Below are 21,062 nucleotides of genomic sequence, written 5' to 3'. Positions count from 1 at the left end.
CTTATTAAATAACTTTCAAAGCATTATTTTTATTTTAAAATGTCTGTCAAAGAGTGTTATAGAGGGTGTCCATTGCTTATGAAAGGCTTCATAGTTGCAATGTTTGTAAGAAATATATGTTTCTATTTCAAAATTACTTTGTAAAATATGTTTCGCTGCATTGGCATGTACATTTTTTTTTTTTTTTTTTCATACTGTAAATATAATAGTTTATGTTGATAGTCAGCCAAATTACCCTTTTCGTTGTAAATCATACCTAACATAACTATGTCTCTGCTTAGAATAATGTTAATTCCCATTTCATTTCTTACCCATTCTTCTATTGCTTCCCACAAAGAATGTACTAAACTACATTCAAATAATACGTGTTATATGGGTACAGGTGATTTGTTGCGAAAACTGCAGACACTGGAATCAATGTTATTAATCATATTTAGAAATGTGTTAGTTGTAAGAATTCAGTATGTTTTTATACTGAAACCAAGATGACGTTGAGCTTTTGACAGATCTAAAGGGTAGAATGTAATATTTTCCCAATCATTTATATCATAGATATATCCTTCATTAGAATATTTTATTTGTGATTTTGAGCATTCATTAAATCATATATTGTTGCAACCTTTCTGATCTTGGAACAAAACCTTTAAGTTATATTAATAGAATTTTATAATGCTGTAAAAACGTCATCATTTAAATTATGTAAGTTGTAAATGAATGATTTTATAGCATTGACCAATGAAGCATATTCCAGAAAATTGGTAGTTATGTCGTATTTTTTATGAACTGTTCATGTTAGAAATTCTCCTTGTTCATTCAACAAATCGTTAATAAAGATAATACCTTTTGAGATATCGTTTTAGTATCAATGGCTTATTATCTATACATATTTTACTGTTAAACCAGATATTAATCTGGAGAATATCATCTACATTTAATGGAATTTGTTTTCGTTGTATCCTTAACCAACTAGCCAATGTGTGTCTCCAAAATGTATTTTTTATTGAATGTTTTTTTACAATAAAGAAAATGGTCGCCATATATAATTTAAGACACGTGTTGATATATTTGTAAAAGCTTCGAACAACATTGTCCATTTTGGGTTATTTAAAATATGTTTATCATTTTGATGCCACCATTTTCATAGTCTTGCATTATTAAGTTTCTTTTAAGTTGTTCACAGCTGCTATTCCAAATAAATTGTGAAAATGATGTATTTATATGTTTTAGCAGATGTTCGCTTGGATTTGGTAATGCTCTCAGTTTAGGAACTATTAACGTTTTCAGGACTGTAATTGCTCCTGAAGCAGTACGTTTTCTGATAGACTATAGCTTCATGAATTTTTTGCATTTCAATAATCTTGGGATTATAATTTAAATCAATAATTTCTTCTAGGTTAATCGAGAAGTTAATACCGATAAGGTTAAACTGTGTATCGAGTGTGATGGTAAACTTCATTTGAAATTTGTTGCTACCTATCCAAATAGCTTTTGATTTGGTGTACCTTTTATATTATTGAAATTTCTTACTATGATAGAGAGGATTTCAGCACAGAATAAATATACAAGGAGACAGAAGATCACCTTGTCTACAGCCCCTTTCTAGTTTAAATGACTGAACGAAATCCATTCCGAATTACTCTCGATACCGAGTTACTATATAGTGTTTTAATCCAGGCTTTCATCGATGTTTTGAAGTTAAAAATGTCTAAGGCTTTATTAACCTTCTGACTACTGCAGGCGAGATATCTCGCCCGACGTCACGTCAGTCGATATACTGTACACTGTATACAGTGCATTCCCCAATTCATATTTCCCGCTGTTTTGCACACGACACTCACCGGAAACGGAAATATAATTAAAGAAAAATTATTTCTTTTCAAAATGGTGGTTTTTGTTTTGATTTTTTCAATTGAAAATACCTTGAAATTTTGAGTTCAAAAAGTGGTTTTCGGCAAGTATTTTCGCTTGACAACAATGGCGGCACGTCGCGGTAATTTTCAGGGATCGATAGCTGATTGTAACAGCTAATTTGATAATAAATTTGATCGTTTTACCAACAACGAAAATTACCAAATATTGCAATATGAATCGTAGTTCGGGTTTTAAAAAAAATTCTGGTCAGAAATCAACTATTATCGGGAATAATGGACATAAATACTGGACAGCTGGCCACAAATGCCCGTAAGTAAACGCAACTTTTTCGATTTTTTGCCTAATTTTAATCACCATTAGCCGATCTAAAATAATAAAAATTACAAAAAAAGACACGAAAATAATACTTACCGATTCATATATGAACTTTATTTCATGTATTTATGAAACATTTAAGTGAATATATGTGAGTAAAAATTATAAACTTGTACCCACTCAACGTGGTTTTTGTTAAAAATTAATCCAGTGGTCTAAAGGTTAATAAATGGCCGAGATATTGAATCAAAAGCTTTTTCGAAATTGATTAATAATAGTAAACCGGGGATTCAGTATAATGCATGATATCGTAAATTAATCTAATGTTTTCACCAATGTACCTTCCTTTAATAATGTCTGGTTGTTTGGAGTGTATTTTGTGAAAAATCTTTTTGATTCGATTTGCAATACAACCTGACGACAGTTTATATGTACAGTTTAGGAGAGTTATTGGTCTTTAGGTTTGTTTCGTTTGGGGATACATGATTCCTAACTTTTGAACATTACACATTTCTTTCTTACCATAACTGTAATTGATAAATTAAACAATGACCTAGGTGGAAGATCTATCCAGAACAAATTGAAAAATTCGGCATTAAACCCATCCGAACCAGGACTCAATCATTTTTCATATTTTTAAGACAAGTTAGTACTTCCGAGTGTGTTATTTCCCCCTCTAATGATCCTGCATCTTCGTTTGTCAGGATATTACAATTATAATTTGCAAGTGTTGCCATAATAGCATTATAATTTTGTCCAGGTGAAGTTGAGTAGAGGTTTTGGTAAAAAAGCTTTAGTTTCCTTTAGAATTTCTTCCTAATCTTTAACTATTTTCTAGTTTTATTTTTGAAATTAGTTTACTGAAGTAGTTTCTGGATTCTAAATTACAAAAAATATGTTGTTGGTTTTTCGTCCTCTTCAATGTATTTTGTTCTTGACCTTATATAATGGCCTTTAAATTTTGGGGGGTTTTTCTAGTTCTTGTAATTCAAACTTTTTAGAATCAATCTGTTCTAAGTCAGTCATATTTCCATCTTCTAATAATTTATTTTCATCACTTAGTTTTGTTTTCAGTTAATCACGATTGTTTTGTTTTTGTCTTAAAAGCTTAAAATGATATAATATTGCCTCTTTTTTCCATCAGTAACTTTTTCAAGAAAAGTTGACTATATGGAAAATTGAATTTCATCTTTTGGTATAGAATCTAACATTTCATAATTATATATATAGTGACGGCATACTGCCATATTATTTTTGATATAGTTTCCTTCACCACCGTACAATATTATTTATCTGTAAGTAATGACTTATTAAACTTTCAAAGTCCTGGACCCTTTTTATTTGAATTGACGTTATATTTAAAACTACTGCTAAATGGTCAGAACAATAACTATTTTCCACTATAACTTGTTCTACCATTGGAATCAAAGTATTGGTCTTCTATCACTTTTTACTAAACAGAGTTATTTCCCCTTAATAGAAAATTTCCATTTTAGGGAGTTAGGGCCAACTTATTTTTTATTCTTTTTCTAAATGGTTATTTTAAAGTATTGTATCAGTAGAGCAAAAAATAAAAAATAAAAAATAAAAAAATCGTTATCATTATTGTCATATTTAGAAAGTGTCTGCGGTCTCTAATACAGTCTTACATAGGAAACCCGCTCCATTTTTCCATCAATAGTAAGGATTTTTTATATGCACCACCCCATAGTATAGCACATAGGATGGCCTTTGATGTACCAGTTGTGGTGTACTGGCTGGAACGAGAAATAGCACAATTGGCTCGCCGGCGAGACCGACCGCGCATAAAGCAAGCACTTTACCACTAGGCTACATTCCACCCCTCTTACTGCCAGAGTACTCTTACCAAAGTAACCGTAATTTTACTCTAAATCTATATTTCGTAAATACCGTAGTACCTTTTCTTTCTTTCTTTCTTTTCACGGTTTCTTCGAACACAGTGAGGTGTTTCAATAATTTAAAAATAAATGTTAAAATTTTCAATAGCAACTTCTGAAAACGGAGATGGTCATTTAACCAGTTTACATACATGTTTGGATGGAAGTTCGTATACAGCACCCTGCAGACAGATGATTTGCCTGAACAAAGAAAGAAAGAAAGAAAATGTTTTATTTAACGACGCACTCAACACATTTTATTTACGGTTATATGGCGTCAGACATATGGTTAAGGACCACACAGATTTTGAGAGGAAACCTGCTGTCGCCACTACATGGGCTACACTTCCGATTAGCAGCAAGGGATCTTTTATTTGCGCTTCCCACAGGCAGGATAGCACAAACCATGGCCTTTGTTGAACCAGTTATGGATCAGTGGTCGGTGCAAGTGGTTTACACCTACCCATTGAGCCTTGCGGAGCACTCACTCAGGGTTTGGAGTCGGTATCTGGATTAAAAATCCCATGCCTCAACTGGGATCCGAACCCAGTACCTACCAGCCTGTAGACTGATGGCCTACCACGAAGCCACCGAGGCCGGTTTGCCTGAACAATACTAATATTGAGTGATCTCCATTTTGTGAAGTATATGTTGAACATTTTGACGGTGGAGGGGGGTATCTGAGGATTGGCTATATACACCGCAACACGTTATACATTAACACTTTAATAAAGGGCCTAATGACGTGGTGTTCGGTCTTTTGGGGGTTGCAGTGGTTCCTTGTGTGTATTGTGTGTATGGAAGGTATTTGTGGGGTTGGGAGCTTAATAATAATAATAGTAAAATAATAGTTTAAAAAATAAAACTCTTTTTCTCTTCTCTTCGGTTTTCTCAGGATCGAATATTAGCACGCCCATGAAAAATGGTATGAACTAATGTCCGATTTCAATTATCAAATAAATGCTCTAATAATGAAAACTAAGCGGCGGTGTTTAAATACTAGGGCAATTAACGTTTTGGGGAACATAGCAGTGTTGTCACAATTTCTAACAAGTCTTTATAAAAATACTTACTAGTACTATAGAGGCTCAGTGTAAAGTCTTTACTTATAGATTTAGGTATAGCTGAGTTGGTCACTGTACACGTGTACACATTCCCGTCCATATTTCTGGCCATGTCTCTCAGTGTTAACAGAGGTCTGGTTGTGATTTGATTATCACCCAATGTCCAGACATAATCACATGGCGGCTTACAGTCAACAGCGCAGTCCACATCTAGAGAGTTTCCTCCATCAACACTTATAGTAGAACTGAAGGTAATACTACTTGGATCTGGGCCATCTGACAAAATGAAAAAGGTTAAAGGTTACTATAAATTCTGCAAGTTGATTTTTTTTTACATTATTAAACATACATAATCATGGGAAATTTTTATTAAATGTAAGAAAAGAAACAGTATTCATAATAGTATACTTGATGGTCATTAAAAACCCTCTTAGTACTCTGCATTCTAATTAATAACATGTATTTTGAACTGCTTCAGTAAAATAATCTAGTGGCACAGACAGCTAATAATACAACTTTTACAGTGGCATCTCATGATGTGACAAAAGTTGTTTAAAATGATGGCACAATAATTTTCTGTTTTACATTTTGGCAAATCCTAGTGTTGGGATTCTATCATCTGTTTGCAGCATCCAATCGATTTTCAATTACACAATCTGTTGGAATTATAGGAACATGAGAAGAAATAAAATTAAAAGAACCGTATATTGTCGGGTTTACTGGAACAGATTCTAGAACCTTCAACATTGTTTTCTTTTCTTTATGTACTCTGTACATGAAAACAAACCCGAACCCCAACTGGTCTATTTTCATGGATGAACAAGCTCACTCTCTGGGTGATTTTACTGCAATGAACCAAATATGGCCTTAGTCTTGACAGGCCGACGACCGACAACACTGACTATAATAAACACCCCAATTCGTGTACGGCCCTCAGTAATGCGGTGTAGGAACTTCCGAAGTCGGGTGATGTTGAGCATTTTTATAAATGTTTCATCCCATATAACTCCTTCACATTATGAAATACACAAATTGGAGCTGTCACAGATGGACGATGTGGAATATATACAGGACTTAAGATTTGAATTTTTCCTATTAGCCTATTACTCAGTGTGTACGTACTAATTATATTTGATATTACATAGTATATGTACATATTTCACCATTGCAAAAATCACGTGTTTTATACGTTACATGCAGGGTTTCTGCCAGAGGGTAAAACGGGTATGGCGTCATACCCACAATTTTATTTTTTAAGTTAACTTTTTGACAAAATTAATTACTCTTATCATTACTGTATGGTTTTCTAAACCGTAACCCTAAACTTTACCCATCAGAACAACACACACACACACACACACACACACACACACACACACACACACACACACACACACACACACACACACACACATACCATAATTGCTATCAATTCGAATGATATAGCGACCTATACCACTTCAGTTACCTCTCACAAAATGAGAAAGGGTACTTATAATCAATGTCTACAGTCATGGTTCCAGATTAGGAAATGTTTTATTTAACAACGCACTCAACACATTTTATTTACAGTTATATGACGTCGGACATATGGTTAAGGACCACACATATATTGAGAGAGGAAACCCGCTGTTGCCACTTCATGGGCTACTCTTTTTGATCAGCAGCAAGGAATCTTTCATATGCACCATCCCACATACAGTATAGCACATACTACGGCCTTTGATATGCCAGTCGTGATGCACTGGCTGAAGCGAGAAATAGCCCAATGGGCCCACCGACGGGAATTGATCCCAGACCGACTGTGCATCAAAATGAGGGGGAGGTGACAACGCCCTCAACAATCATCCACCCACCTCTGCATTTCTGTATGTTGATTTAATCTCAGGTGTTCCTGGAAGCAGGGGTGGGCGGTGGCAGGGGGCACTGGCCTCCAACTCTGAAGATATAATATAATGTACCCCTCTCCCCGGCTGAAAAATCAAAGTAATATCCTTATACTGCCCTACCCCATTGCTGTCTTCTGATTGCCACTGATCTGCGTACATGTTAAATATAAAAATTATAAGAAGAGCTCTTTTGCATATTGATACTATATAAATACTATTTATTACCCCAACAAACCAATCACCTTGTCAGTACTAAATATGACGTCATCACAATTTGACAAAGCATACACAATGACGTCACGTAGTTTAAAGCGTCTTTCTGGTTTCAGTGTTACACGTGTAATAAATTGGTAGTTTAAAAGAATTCATTATAGATTTTTTTTTTTTTTTTTAACAGAATATATAGAACTTCGGGTTTTGAAAATTATCTGTGAACCGTGAATGAAATACAAAGTTAAAGCAATTCCCAGGATAGTAAAGTCGTTTACGTCGTTTCTATATACATGGACGTGTATCTGAAATATCGAAATATCGAAAATATTGGCTTTTAAAACCCCAAATAGCTGGGGTAATAAACAAAATTACAAACTCGTGAAATAATGTTCACTTGTCACTCCCTAAAGCTTGTGTCAAGTGAACATTATTTCACTCGGGACATAAATTTGATAATAACTGGTAATTGACTTATTATCTTCTATATTGATTACTGCGCAGAACCATTTTGGCTAAACCATTTTCATTTAATTATGGGTAATACAAATCCCGTTTAGCAAGTATTGTTTTATGCTACATGTATTTTTGATCCAGGGTGAGCTCTGAAATTGTATCGAACCATAATACAGTCAAAGGCCACACTATTATTTATCTTTGTGCTTTTATTTCTTTAACATTGTATCCATTATACTTTTGTAACCAAATTTAAATATGCATAATACAACCATGTGTCATTCGTTCGAAAACTAACGTGTACATAACTAAATAACGAAAACAAAATGCATTATTTTACTTGGTGTCAACATATTTCCAACAGAATAATGATTGTGTAGCCAGTAATTTGATGACCCTATCCTCAATGAAATTTTTCAGATGAACAATATATTTATTTGATATATTCCCGCAATCATTTATTAGAACGGAAAAAAGCCCACACCCACGTTTTCAAACAATATACATGTAGATGGAAATAAAGAGGCGTTCGTCTAAACAAAATGTGGGAGAATGATTTCACGATATTGAAAAGGTACCAGAAATATGTTTTGGGGTATGGCGCTATAAAACTGAATGCAACCATGGTCAATAGGGGATATGGGTGTCTCCCCCAGAAAAAAAAAGAAGAGTTATGGTTAAGAAAATCATACAGTATTGATAAGAGTAATTAATTTTGTTATATACATCATATTTTGAATAGCTAAAATTAAAATTAAGCAAACGGCACCAAATTAGAGTAAGTATAGTAATTCAGTAACATTGTGTATTGGACAATAAAGTTACGTAACACGGACATCATACACAGTAATTCAGTAACATTGTGTATTGGACAATAAACTTACGTAACACGGACATCATACACGAATCTCCGTTTATACCGTCACCACAGGTCCATTCTCCAGCATCTGTGTTGGTGTTGAATGAGTTTATGGTTAAAACATTATGTGTTGAGTAAATATCAGCCTTGTACTTGTCGCCAGTTACTAAATCAGTTTGTTCACATTTAGTGTTCAATTGATCGCATATTATCACCTTTTGTGGTGATCCACCATTTGGTCGAAACCATATAATTCCCACCTCGATGTCTCCAGTTACTGTACAATTTATCATGGTGCTGTTTCCAGGATATCCACCATTCATACAATCAACAGTTGTTTCTGCATAGCCTGTAAATATATAAGAATGCCAGAGGGTATCGAGGGTAATATTACGTACCCGGAAATAAATGTGAGGGTCCTGTGCCTTACCCTCAAACCTGAACCCTTACCAAAATAATCCAAAGGTACCATTTTGTATATTTCAGATGTTGCTCTGACGGCCTCGCCGAAACCTCCATGTTATACTGTGTTGGGTACCCAGCCATGTTGGCATTAGGGGTAACGAAAAGGCAGATGTTGCTGCCAAGTCTGCTTTGAACTTGCCCCGTGTCCATGTTGGTGTCCCCTACAGTGATTTTAAATTTCATATTAACCAATATATCTTTTCGACTTGGCAAGATGATTGGGACGATGCGGTTGCGAATAAGCTTCATTCTGTCAAGGCAGTCCTAGGAGAGTGGCAGTCATCCTACAGGCGATGCAGGAAGGATGAAGTAGTCTTATGCCGTGCCCGCATCGGCCATACATATTTCAACGCATTCATTTATTTTAAAGAAGGACCCTCCTCCTCAGTGTGAACACTGTCAGTGTACACTGACTGTGCGGCACATTTTGGTGGAGTGTGATCATCTCAAGCCGACAAGAAATGATATATTTGGCAACAGAAATGTTTTGGAATCGTTTAAATTCCATCCAATGTTAATTGTAAAGTTTTTAAAACACTTTGACTTCTATACAAAAATTTAAGATATACTTAACTTGATTTTATATATTGTATTATACTTTCCCCCCACAGCTCCTTACACTGTGGTTTTACATGAGTCTATATAAATATGTTCATATACTTACCATTTGTGACACCCAATAGCCGATATGTATTTTTGTGCTGGGGTGTCGTTAAACAAACATTCAATCAATCAATCTCTGACGGACAGAGAGCTAGAGTGTTTATAACAGTAACTGTCCAAATGTCTGTCTATACTCCATCCCACGGGGAACGCCTTTTTCATACTTCAGAATTTACTACAGGTTATTTATTTTTAGCCGATTGTTTTCTATATTGCACACAGCAATAGTATACTTTTGTTAATTCCAAAACACTTTTACTTTTCTATTTACATCAAACCAAACTGAAATGATTTACTAAAAATATTGTTTAGGATAGAACGGCTATCTTACCGTCAATTTGTTTTTGTTTAACGACACCATTAGAGCGCATTGATTTATTAATAATCGGCATTCGGTGTTTCTGGTAGAGGTTAAAACGGGTATGTCGTAATACCCAGATTGTTTTGCAGGTTTCATTTTTTTAAAGTTAACTTTTTGACAAAATTAGTTGCTCTTATCATTACTGTATGAGTTTCTTAACCGTAATCCTAAACTTAAACCATGTTCTTTCTGGGGGAGCCCCCTCCCCCATACCCCATGTTAGCGCCATACCCAAACATTTCTTTCTGACAGAAACACTGGCGTTTGGATGTCAAACATTTGGTAATTGAATATACACACTGATATTCTAAACAAGAAAATATATTTAATATGTAAGTTTAATCGTAAAATTACTGTATTAGTCGGAAACATCTTACAATGCAGCAAACTCAGGAATGTCCCTTTAAATAATGGTAATAAAACAGACATGAAGTAGGGTTTTATCACAAAGACTACAATATTCAGCACTATTTCACATGTTGTTTGTGTAACCGAAGTAAAATGTATAAGGAGTTGGTTAAAGCAAATGATGGCTCTGGCAATAGCTGGGTATAGTAATTACTGTATAAATAATCAGCTGGGAATAAATTTATACATACTGCAAAACTATGGTTTGCTGATTGACTACTGTTGGGTTGTGTACTATATTGATTCCATTATAAAAGTTTAGTTTTTTTACATCTTAGAGAGGCTTTCCTACTGATGGTAGACAGGATATAATTACATACCTAAAACTATTGGAAATTAATGGATATGGATATACAATGTATTTGAATAATTTTATTATAGATAATAGATAAATAACTCCTGTTTAAAATGTGTCAACGTTCATGAAATGCAGCACTTGTCTATTGTCAAAACATTTTAAACCCATAATCACAGAGTAGGGGCACTTGATTGTCTTTTTTAATTCATACAATTATTTTCTGGCAGAAAGCCTGATCAATTCTTATAATGTATATAAAACAATAGATGTAAAAACCTTTATAAGGGAATCGATACAAAAATGTTTCCACATTCACTACTCTAGAACTAGTCTGAACTATTACCCCACGACTGGTATATCATAGGCCATGGTATGTGCTGTCTTAATAAATGACTGTGATCCAGTGGTGTTGTTAACGTTACATTCTCTGGTTACCATATTATAACATCATGTACAAATATAAAACACACGCTCAAATGCACTTTTAAGAAACTCCTGTGTGTTCGCTATGAACGGAAATCGTCAAAAGTATACGCTCGATTCGTCGCCTGTACCGCCATTGCTCGGCAAAGCACAAACGACAGCCTGTTGTCAGTTTCAGTTAACACGTGCGCTTGTGGATTTGAAATTGTAGGGTTCGTCTCAAAAAATGAAATGAGAAATATTGCGCTGTACGAAGAACGTTCGGTTAAGGATACGGTACTAGAGTCTTTCGTTAAAACCGGTTTGATCTTGACAACGTATTATCGACAATCGTACCTTCCAATTCCAGAATTAATATTTTATAAAGTGTTAGTAGAACTTTCAAAGTTTAGTTTATATACTAGTAACACAGTGATCATGTTTATATTTTTAAAATAAAATATACTAAAGTAGACAATGAACGTTTTCATTTCTTAATTTTACGTGTTTTAAAATCCACAAATTCAAATAAATATTCTTTCGTTTGGAAAGGGTAAAGTAAAACGACATGAATGTTAAAGCATATTGATTTAAGAGGAAACGGGTGCATGTGCAGGGGGAGGGTATTGGGCGTTGAAACCCTTACCTGCCCAAGCTAAACAAATAATAAGATTGAAATATATTTTCTGGGGGAGCATCGCCCCATATATAAACCCCGCTGAAATCCCTGCACATGCGCTTTTGCTTATTTTAAATTTTTTAGCAAGGGGTCGTGTATATGTACCATCTCACAGACAGGATATCACATACCATGGGCTTTTATATACCAGTCATGGCGCACTGGCTGGAACGAGCCCGCCGGTTGGGATTTATTCTAGACCGACAGCGCATTTTAAAAAAAACCCCATCTTTTTAGGTCTAAGTAATGAATAGAAATAACATATAGTCTTGATAAATGTTACGTAGATCGAACAGAACACCCTCTTCCTCTACCCCTAGGGCGTCACGTAAGTATTAACACCCCCTTGCGTATGCCACCCGCTGGCCACTGTCAAAATGTCAAGGCAAATCCCCCACCGACCCCTGGAAAGGTGGTGTACTATACCTCTATAGATATAAATATGTTTTGGAGATATGAGACGACCCCTTAATCAAGACTGTAAAATTTGTTCAAAATCACGTGAGAAGCCCAGCGCCTGCGCAGATCAAATATAGTCCCAGTTCTACTGGCGTCCCGCTAAATGAAGAAAAACAAAGCTGGCCATTGAGTCTGTAGTTGACCTAGATGATGTAGATAAGCGAGCATTACGAAACTATAGCGATGTGGTGGACCTTTCACGTACCAAACAGAACTGGATCATCTATTCTAAATGCTTAAATAATACAAATATTCTAGGGACTGTAGTTTTAAACAAAACACACTTTTAACTTCATTTAACTAGAAGGTACAAAAGCCATTTACTACTTTTTCACAATGACTATAAGAAAACATTGGACTCTTTTTCTTCTTCTTCTTTTTTTTTGTCTAGCCGTCGGGCATGGTTATGGTAATTGTTTACTAGCCCAACATTGAATATCACTAGTCATGGGAGTGGGGCTACCATAATCTAGAAGCCCCGAAGGCAGCTTTGATACTATATCCATGTTACTCCAAGCAATGCAAAAAGGGTTGGAGTGTATACCTTAACACCTCTATCCCCTTATTGACTGGCCTGATAATCCTGCGTTATGTACACTTTATACTGGGGGGGGGGGGGGGGGGGGACACTCTATGTATGTACGGTTTTATAAAGTTTAATATTTAATACAGCATGCCACTGGTCATGCGTGTCCAAAATATAATGACATGCCAGCTAAAGTCAGTTTATAGAATACTTACTAACACATGTACATGCATTTAGAATCCTTTAAAATATATATTATTAAAGATTTAAATGTGTGTGGTGAGAAGTGGGTAGGGGACAAATTTAAAAGTATGTTGGACAAGTAAATAATGCCTAAAAATGTGGTTACAACGTCACAATACATTAGGGTAAGTCTGTTGTTGTTTCTCTGTGTTTTTCTTTTCTTTGTTTTAAAAAATATTCAGATACAGGATGTCATGTACATACTCTGTCACTCTATTTCTTTCTTTTGTTAACCTACATATTAAATTTAGAAGAAAATCCCCAACAAAACAACTTAAACAATAACAACATAAATAAAAACATGATCGACCCCTGTTTCTAGGTAGGGTCCCTAAGTGACTGGTAATTGTCGGGGGGTTTGGGGGATTTTTTAACACTTTTTTGTCTTTTCTTATTACATATTAGATGAATTCAAACTGAAATTGACAACACATATTGAGTGGAAGCTGGTTCAGTTAGTACATATAGTCATGTCCTAGCTCAGTATTTAGTCTTTGGTTGTTGTGCTTGCGTCATAGGATCGAATCGTGTCAGTGGACCCAAATAAATAACAGCAGCTGGTATATGAAAGGTTGTGGTATGTGCTACTCTGTCTGTGGAAAAGTGCATTTAAAAGATCATTTGCTGCCAGTGGAAACATTTCTAAAAGGAAATGTTTTATTTACGGTTATATGGCATCGGATATATGGTTAAGGACCACACAGATATTGAGATTAGAAACCTGCTGTCGCCACTTAATGGGCTACTCTTTTCGATTAGCAGCAAGTGATCTTTTATATGTACCATCCCACAGACAGAATAACACATACCTCAGCATTTGATATACCAGTCGCGGTGCACTGGCTGGAGCAAGAAATAGCCCAATAAGTCCACCAACGGGAATTGATCCCAGACCGGCCACGCATCAAGCAAATGCTTTACCACTGGGCTACGTCCCACCCTGATCAAGTCTAAAAAGTAAAATAAAAAACTGACCTACATTATCTCAATAGATTAATAAATCAATGTGCTATAGTGGTGTCGTTAAAGAAAACACAGTTTAAAACTTTTATTTAAATTTAACTTATGTTGTAGGCCTAATAAATGTTACAGCATTCTGTTAAGCATTCCGTAAGTAAATCTACCGATTGAAAGTCATCCACTTCCCCACCACCCCTAATAAGTATAGATCCGTCCCTTGTTTTTTTGTAGGAAATGCATTCAGTGGATTTGATCTTATTTTCAACTCAATTCTCAGTGTAATAATAATAATGGTTTTGTTGTCATACTGTAATTTGCAGTTTCTTTCTTTACAAAAAAAAAAAAAAGGAAAAAAAAAGTGCACCCTATCAAAACTCATTAAAATTCAAATGTGTTTGATACGAAACTTTCGAAAAATATAAAACAATATCATAGCAAAACAATTATCAAGTGCACGTTGTCTTGTTTTATTATCACAGCCACATATCACCACATTCAGTCATTCAGAATGGTTCATACCCCCCCCCCCCCCAAAAAAAAAAAGAAAAAAAAAAAAGAAGAAAAAAAAAAGAAAAGAAAGTTAAACACAAACTTCTCCGCCATTTTGACCTGGGTCACGATTATGATCAACGGTGTTCTGGCGTTCTACTAAGGTACATTGTGCGCGCATCTCATAGCACGAAGCTGGCCCGAAGTCCGTCATAGAGTCGTAGAATGTATAACATGTTTTATTTGGGGTGTACGGAGTTGGCCAAACGTACGGAATTACCCGACTTGACTCTACTGTAAAGATATGTAAAACATTACGTCAATGGGATACTGACGTCATGTAAATTCAATATTAGTTAGAGTATTACAATCCTTCCCCGCATTAAAATAAAAACCGGTCTAGTTACCTTTACCCCTGTCGAAATAATTGCAAGTTCTCTACTGAGCAGACGACACCGTTTACACGTCGTCGGTATGTTTTTATGTTTCAGAATGTTAGACAAAATATGAATGTTAAGTTTTAAAAGATGAAAGAAATTAAAACGTAAGCCTACTATTCGTCAAATATGTCAAATCAAAAATTACCGTTGGATATGCTAGATTTATTGTGTAGCAAACCAAAACAAAGGTGCGAAGGGTGACTGTCGCCAACCTTGGCCCAAGCCGCCATCAGCTTACCCTATCTTGATGAACAAATAGGCTATAGATATATATATATTATTTGTTACACCTATATTAACACTGGCGTAGGAAGCGGGGGGGGGGGGGGATGTGCACCCCCCCCCCCCCCCCCCCACACACACACACACTTTTCAGATATTTTGCTTTATATTTGCTTTACAATAGTGTACAAGTGTGTAAATATAAAAGTTTCGGTAACGTATCGGTAAAATCACGGAACTGAAATTTTGTTTCCCATGATTATTATATCGAGTACAACTATTCAACACAAATAATATAAACAGTTCACGATGGGTTCCCATGATCACAAGGCACGAAACGAAAAAGTGTTTCCCATAAAGTTTGAAATCCTATGCCCTGCTATAAATTAAAACATAGAAATACCTGATACACTGACGAAATGGTTCCAAGTTAAAATATATGCCACGGATACAATCAGATAATGCGTGCGTATATAACACAAACTCCAGACTCTCGGCATGGTAACGGTTTGAACCAAACTGCACCAAGTCAATAGACCTCTTCGCAGAGTCCGTGGCGCCACCTGCATATCAATATCAAAACGAGGCTTGGCGATGTAAACACACCATTTTGCTTGATTAACATGGAATGCGACATTTTTTCTTCTTCTTCTTCTTTTAAAATGAAGAAAACAATTCAGAATGGGTCACAACTTGTGTTCTGTTGGTATTTGTGCTCACCAGAGGGGTGGTAGAGCGGAATGTACTGAGTTTTATACATTTTCTAAAGATATTTTTTTTTTTTTTTTTTTTTTTAATAAAAATTTAGGCCTAATGAAGCTTGCATTTACACCGTGTCGATCTGAATTATTAAAACATTATTTTAAGCGTCCATAAAGGAATTGTGACAAATATATATTTCATGTTGTTGTAATTTTTCAAAACCGCGAGATTTCTAAAGAAGATGCCATGGCAGCATTGGTGCGGAACGGGGCAGGGTGCGGGGTTTATGCTCTATTGCTGGCATTTCCCACGTTATTGTTCTCTGGCTGGGATCGTCCCCTCCCCCAGGATTTTGATCAGTGTACGGCCCTGAGTACCGTGCTTTTACTGAGTGTAGTTTGCTTTAGGAAACGGAGGACCAACATTGCGCCCAGTGCATGTAGAAAACGCAGTACCGTACGTTTATTGGGAACATGCTGCAGTGATCTACATTGCGTCCAGTGCATCTAGAGAACGCAGTACCTTGCGTTTATTGGGAACGCAATGCGCTAAGAATCGATCGCAGTGACCTACCTTGAACCAGGAGAGAACGCACTGCGTTAGGAAACGCAGCCGACCTAGATTTCGTCCAGATAGCGCGCACTGTGCTAGCAGAGAACGCACTGCATTTGAAACGCAGGACAGAACGCATTGCTTTAGCAGGGTTTCTGCCAGAGGATAAAATTGGTATGGCGCCATACCCAATTTTGTTTGCATTTTTTTTTTTTTTTTTTTAAGTTAACTTTTTGACAAAATTAATTACTCTTATCAATACTGTATGATTTGCTTAACCCTAACCCTAAACTTAACCCATTTTCTGTCTGGGGGAGGCCCCCCATACCCCCTGTTGACTGCGGTTGCATTCAATTCCATAGCGCCATATTCAAACATTTCTTTCTGGCAGAAACACTGGTTAGGAAACGCAGTAGAACAGGATTACATACAATTAGTGTGCACTGCATTTGTAGAAAATTGTGGAAGTTATAAATACTGTGATTTGGAATATGCAGATGAGGTGGAGCTAGGGGAGTGACCAAAGATATTGCTGTTGTAATACTAACTTCCTGAAGGTGTTTTAATCCCCAATACAAGGTTCTACCTGCCTATTAACTGTATCGACCTGCACGAATTAAGAGGGGCTAGGGAGTGGCCCAAGATAGGCGCAGGGGTAACGCGCGGCGTCGCACCAGTAGGTCGCAGGGTTATCTGGGAAGCCACTGACGACCTCTTCACGGATAGTTGATTTGGATTGAGGATTGGAAGACCGTCTCCATTCTGTTGATTGCTGACTGCCCCTGGACAGGTGAAATTTAGAGGTGCGGTACTTCCACAAGGGACCAACGGATTGGATACCCACTTTAGCGGACCCAAGGGACAACGGTTTCACCACAGGGCGCCTACTAGGTGTTGCCTACTCTCTCTTCAGCTCTGCTGCGATTATCTACTACAGTATGTCTGGATCCGCCCAACCGACTGATAACCCCGACCCAATTGTACAGTTGAATACCCACGTGGCCAGTGTGTGTTCAAGATCCAAGTTACACGCTACCAGTATACTTTTCCGGTTCGAGTTTTAGGTTTGAGGTGCATATTCCAGTGCACATTGTTGGAACGCAGAGTAACAAGACAGTTGTGTCACAGACTGTTAAAGAGACATTATCGTGATTCGCGTTCGATCGTTGACTGTAAACTACACAATATTCTGCTTTCTGACATGAAGTTTTTTTTGTGTTTATTTAATTTAATTGAATCGTTGTATTGTACTTGTGTTACAGTTTTACGGGATAGCTTTAATAGCTAGAAGGTTCTGGGGAACCAAATAGGCGAACCTTAACCTTTTGAGACCCCGGAGGGAACGTTTCCAGCTCGGACACGTTGTACTACTACTTTTTGGTGATGGGGCGAAAGGTAATTGTGAGGTGCCTACCGTTACCACTAATTGGCACCGTGCAATTGCATACTTGTCAACCCTATCGCTTCTACCGCCTACTGCATTTCAAAGCTTTCCTACAACTTTCAGCAAAAAAAAAAGAATGAAAATTTAAGCTTTAAATTGCGTTTGGTTTAAATCGATATCAAATAATAATTAATCCAACTTATTTCAGTAGGCCTAGCTACTAGACAGCACTCCGGCTAGTGAGTCGTGACTAGGTCTAGAGTATGCCGCGTCGTCATGGTAACCTGGTTCCCTCAGTTTCTGCCTGCGGCCTTTGGCGGGAAACTTTATATTCACAACTAAATGCGACGCTTTGGTTGGCTGCACATAAACTATTGGTCAATCGAAACACAAGAAACATATCACTCTCGGCACTTCCCAAACCCTCCCCCCCCCCCCCCCACCACCCCACCCGACAAGCTCCCTCACAGTGCCACTTTCTAATTCTAAAATGTTGGTAAGTATGCAATTGGAGCGAACCCCATTATAATGCGTTACCACATCATCAACAGACCTATCAGATAACTGATTCAATTAATTTAATATTACAGTTGTTTTTTCTTTTTGTACATGGAATACGAAAACAAACGATATAGCATGCATATCATTATTATGTAACAGGAAATAGACAGGAATTTACCACATTGAATTTATTACATTTGATTTTAATTAGATACAAATTATATCAGACCAAATTTGTTTCAAACACTTGATCCTGGTCCTCAGATTTACCCTGAAACACTTCTAGCTGACTCGTAATCATACCGACGTCACAATAGGCGATGCAAGCGGTGGAAATATAGAAATATCTCAAATGCAACTGATTTTTTTTTTTTATATAACGTATCTGGTTGTGTCGTATTTGGTCACCACTATGCAATTTCTGTGGAGTTTATGTATGTATGGCAATTACACAGTGCATGCGCATATATACTGAACGCCTACAGAGGGTGCTGTGGATAAATAAGTGAAATGACACTACATAATAGATACAATGGACGTATCCATGACAAATGTAACGCATCTGTTTAAAGTTTTGCGTAATTACAAAAAAATATAGACGCTATACATTCTTAACTATATTTTATTATTAAATTGAGGTTTTAACTGGATGTTACATACATTCTGTAATTGAATTACGGTTCAACCTGGGCACATTGTGATCTACATCCAGTTATTATATTCCGGTAATTCACTAACAAATGCGTTACAGTAACGTATCTATCATGGAATTTGCGAGAGGTGTTTTCAATTTTCTTTAAAATAAATATTTTCACCTGAAATTAGCAGTAAATGATGTTCAATAGTGTTACTATTATCAGACCAACCAAAACACCCTTCATTCCTGGTACAACAGGTGTATTTCACAACTACTAGGTAGGTTACTGATGGCACCCTTGCTTGGCGACAGAGCAAATTTCGTTAAATGCAGCTATTCGCTCACGTATTGTCAACACACTGGCGGACTGACGAATATATAATCATATATCACAAAGACAGAACAAGTGTATGCGTTTTGGGGTCAACTTACGACAAACATATAGCAAATAACACTAAAGTCTAAACGTAATTCTGGGAGACATGAAAATGGACAATTTGCATACTTGGCGGAGAACGGGTCATTAATGGAAGAGACATATTTATAATGTAGTAGAGTTGGTACATACAGTGGGAGAATAGTGCAAAATGTAATACTAACATGTCACTTTGCTTGCTGTTAGGCTATTATGTGTAGAGTGACAATTGATATAGGACCAATCTTGCAGTGACCCCTATTCGCTACGTGATGTCACAATTCAAAATGGCCGCCAATTAACTATTTCTTACTATTTTTGTATCACATTTTAAAGTACAAGCTATAAAATATTAGCTCCAATGACAATATAATTACTATTTATGTGTTGCTGTTATATATTAATATTATTATTATTATTAATTTTTTTTTTTTTTTTTTTTTTTTTTAAATATATGAATATACTGTCCAAAAAACAGAGAAGAAATGCGTATGATGACAAATACCCTGCATTAGCTCAGTGGCCAAGGCACACAAATCAATTAAACTTGGCACATATCATCTGTATAATTGTGGTGTCAACTTAAAATCCGGACGTAAACAAATAATATCTCCCCCTGGTGGCCGCTATTTTGAATTTCAAAATGGCCGCCATTAACTACACTTTGTATTGAAACCCTTATTCTAAGACGCATAAAAACAATTTATACCAACACCTATACTTATGTTTCAAGGAACAACGAATCTAGTGGTGCATATGAAAAGAGAGTAATATATGTGTGCACCATATTCGCCCAAAAATATGGATATACTGAACAAAAGAATCGTTTCTAATTACAAATGTCCTGTATATAATCCTTACCATGTTAATTATCATATGATACTTATCAAAACAAACTCTCTTTTTTTCTTTAATTTTGATAAAGTAGTGTTCTTCTATTTCACACCACAAAATGCATTATAATTTTCACCACAAACAAAAATTGAAGATGATCATTGGGACATTAGGACGTATCTCTTTGTGTACATAGAGCCAATGAGAATAGTTGGGATGTTTCCATTGACGCTTCATACATATGTACGTTGGATACCAGTAGAATCCACATAAACATCAATACGGTTATCAATAAGCCAAGAAACGTGGATCGGCATATAAACAGAAGGTACGTTATCCACCCTCACCAAAATACGAATGTCTTCTGTCTTGTGAAATTATGAGTGTAACATGTTTTCTTCTGCGGACTTTAAGCGAGGCAGCTGTGATTTGATGAACGCTGCTGGTTCTGGTAACGTAAACTGCATGAATAAAGCTTTGGCAGTTCGTTTGTAACCATATTTGCTTACATTGGATAACACGTCCATTCATTAAATCTCTTTTTATCTGCCGTATGTCCTTGCTGATTAAATATGAAGATTTCCACTGTATTTGTTTTCATAAAGTCATAGTATTCAGGAAACGAAGTCATCAACATCTACTTTTCATTCCTCAAAAATATATATTCATGTTAAGCCAGTTGTATTCTTGTTCTGTCTACTGATTTGTAGCTTGTCTGGGGTCTCATAGGACCATTGGTAATTAATGATAATGGCCCATTATCCACTAAGTGTGCAAATTGCCCATTTCCATGTCGCCCTGAGCTATACGTTTAGTATTATTTGCTATATGTTTGTCGAAAGTTGACCAAAAGCTGCAT

At 36.2% G+C, this 21,062-nt stretch overlaps 1 protein-coding gene across 1 annotated transcript in view; it reads right to left on the bottom strand.

The window, feature by feature from the left end:
• The window catches only part of LOC121386702 (pregnancy-specific beta-1-glycoprotein 8-like), a 32,550-nt gene extending 16,666 nt beyond the window's left edge, over positions 1-15,884 (bottom strand). Inside the window, exons 1-3 of the mRNA XM_041517696.1 lie at positions 15,582-15,884; positions 8,589-8,912; positions 5,159-5,425 (exon numbers count right to left, since the gene is read on the bottom strand). Of these exons, the coding sequence (XP_041373630.1) occupies positions 5,159-5,425; positions 8,589-8,912; positions 15,582-15,747 (757 nt within the window). The 5' untranslated portion in view covers positions 15,748-15,884. The remainder of the gene's footprint in view (positions 1-5,158; positions 5,426-8,588; positions 8,913-15,581) is intronic.
• Between the last annotated feature and the right edge of the window lie 5,178 nt (positions 15,885-21,062).

Source organism: Gigantopelta aegis, chromosome 12, assembly GCF_016097555.1.
Source record: "Gigantopelta aegis isolate Gae_Host chromosome 12, Gae_host_genome, whole genome shotgun sequence".
NCBI classification, from domain to species: Eukaryota; Metazoa; Mollusca; class Gastropoda; order Neomphalida; family Peltospiridae; genus Gigantopelta; species Gigantopelta aegis.
Note: the sequence above shows the minus strand (reverse complement) of the source record. Positions and strands in the feature narration are given on the sequence as shown.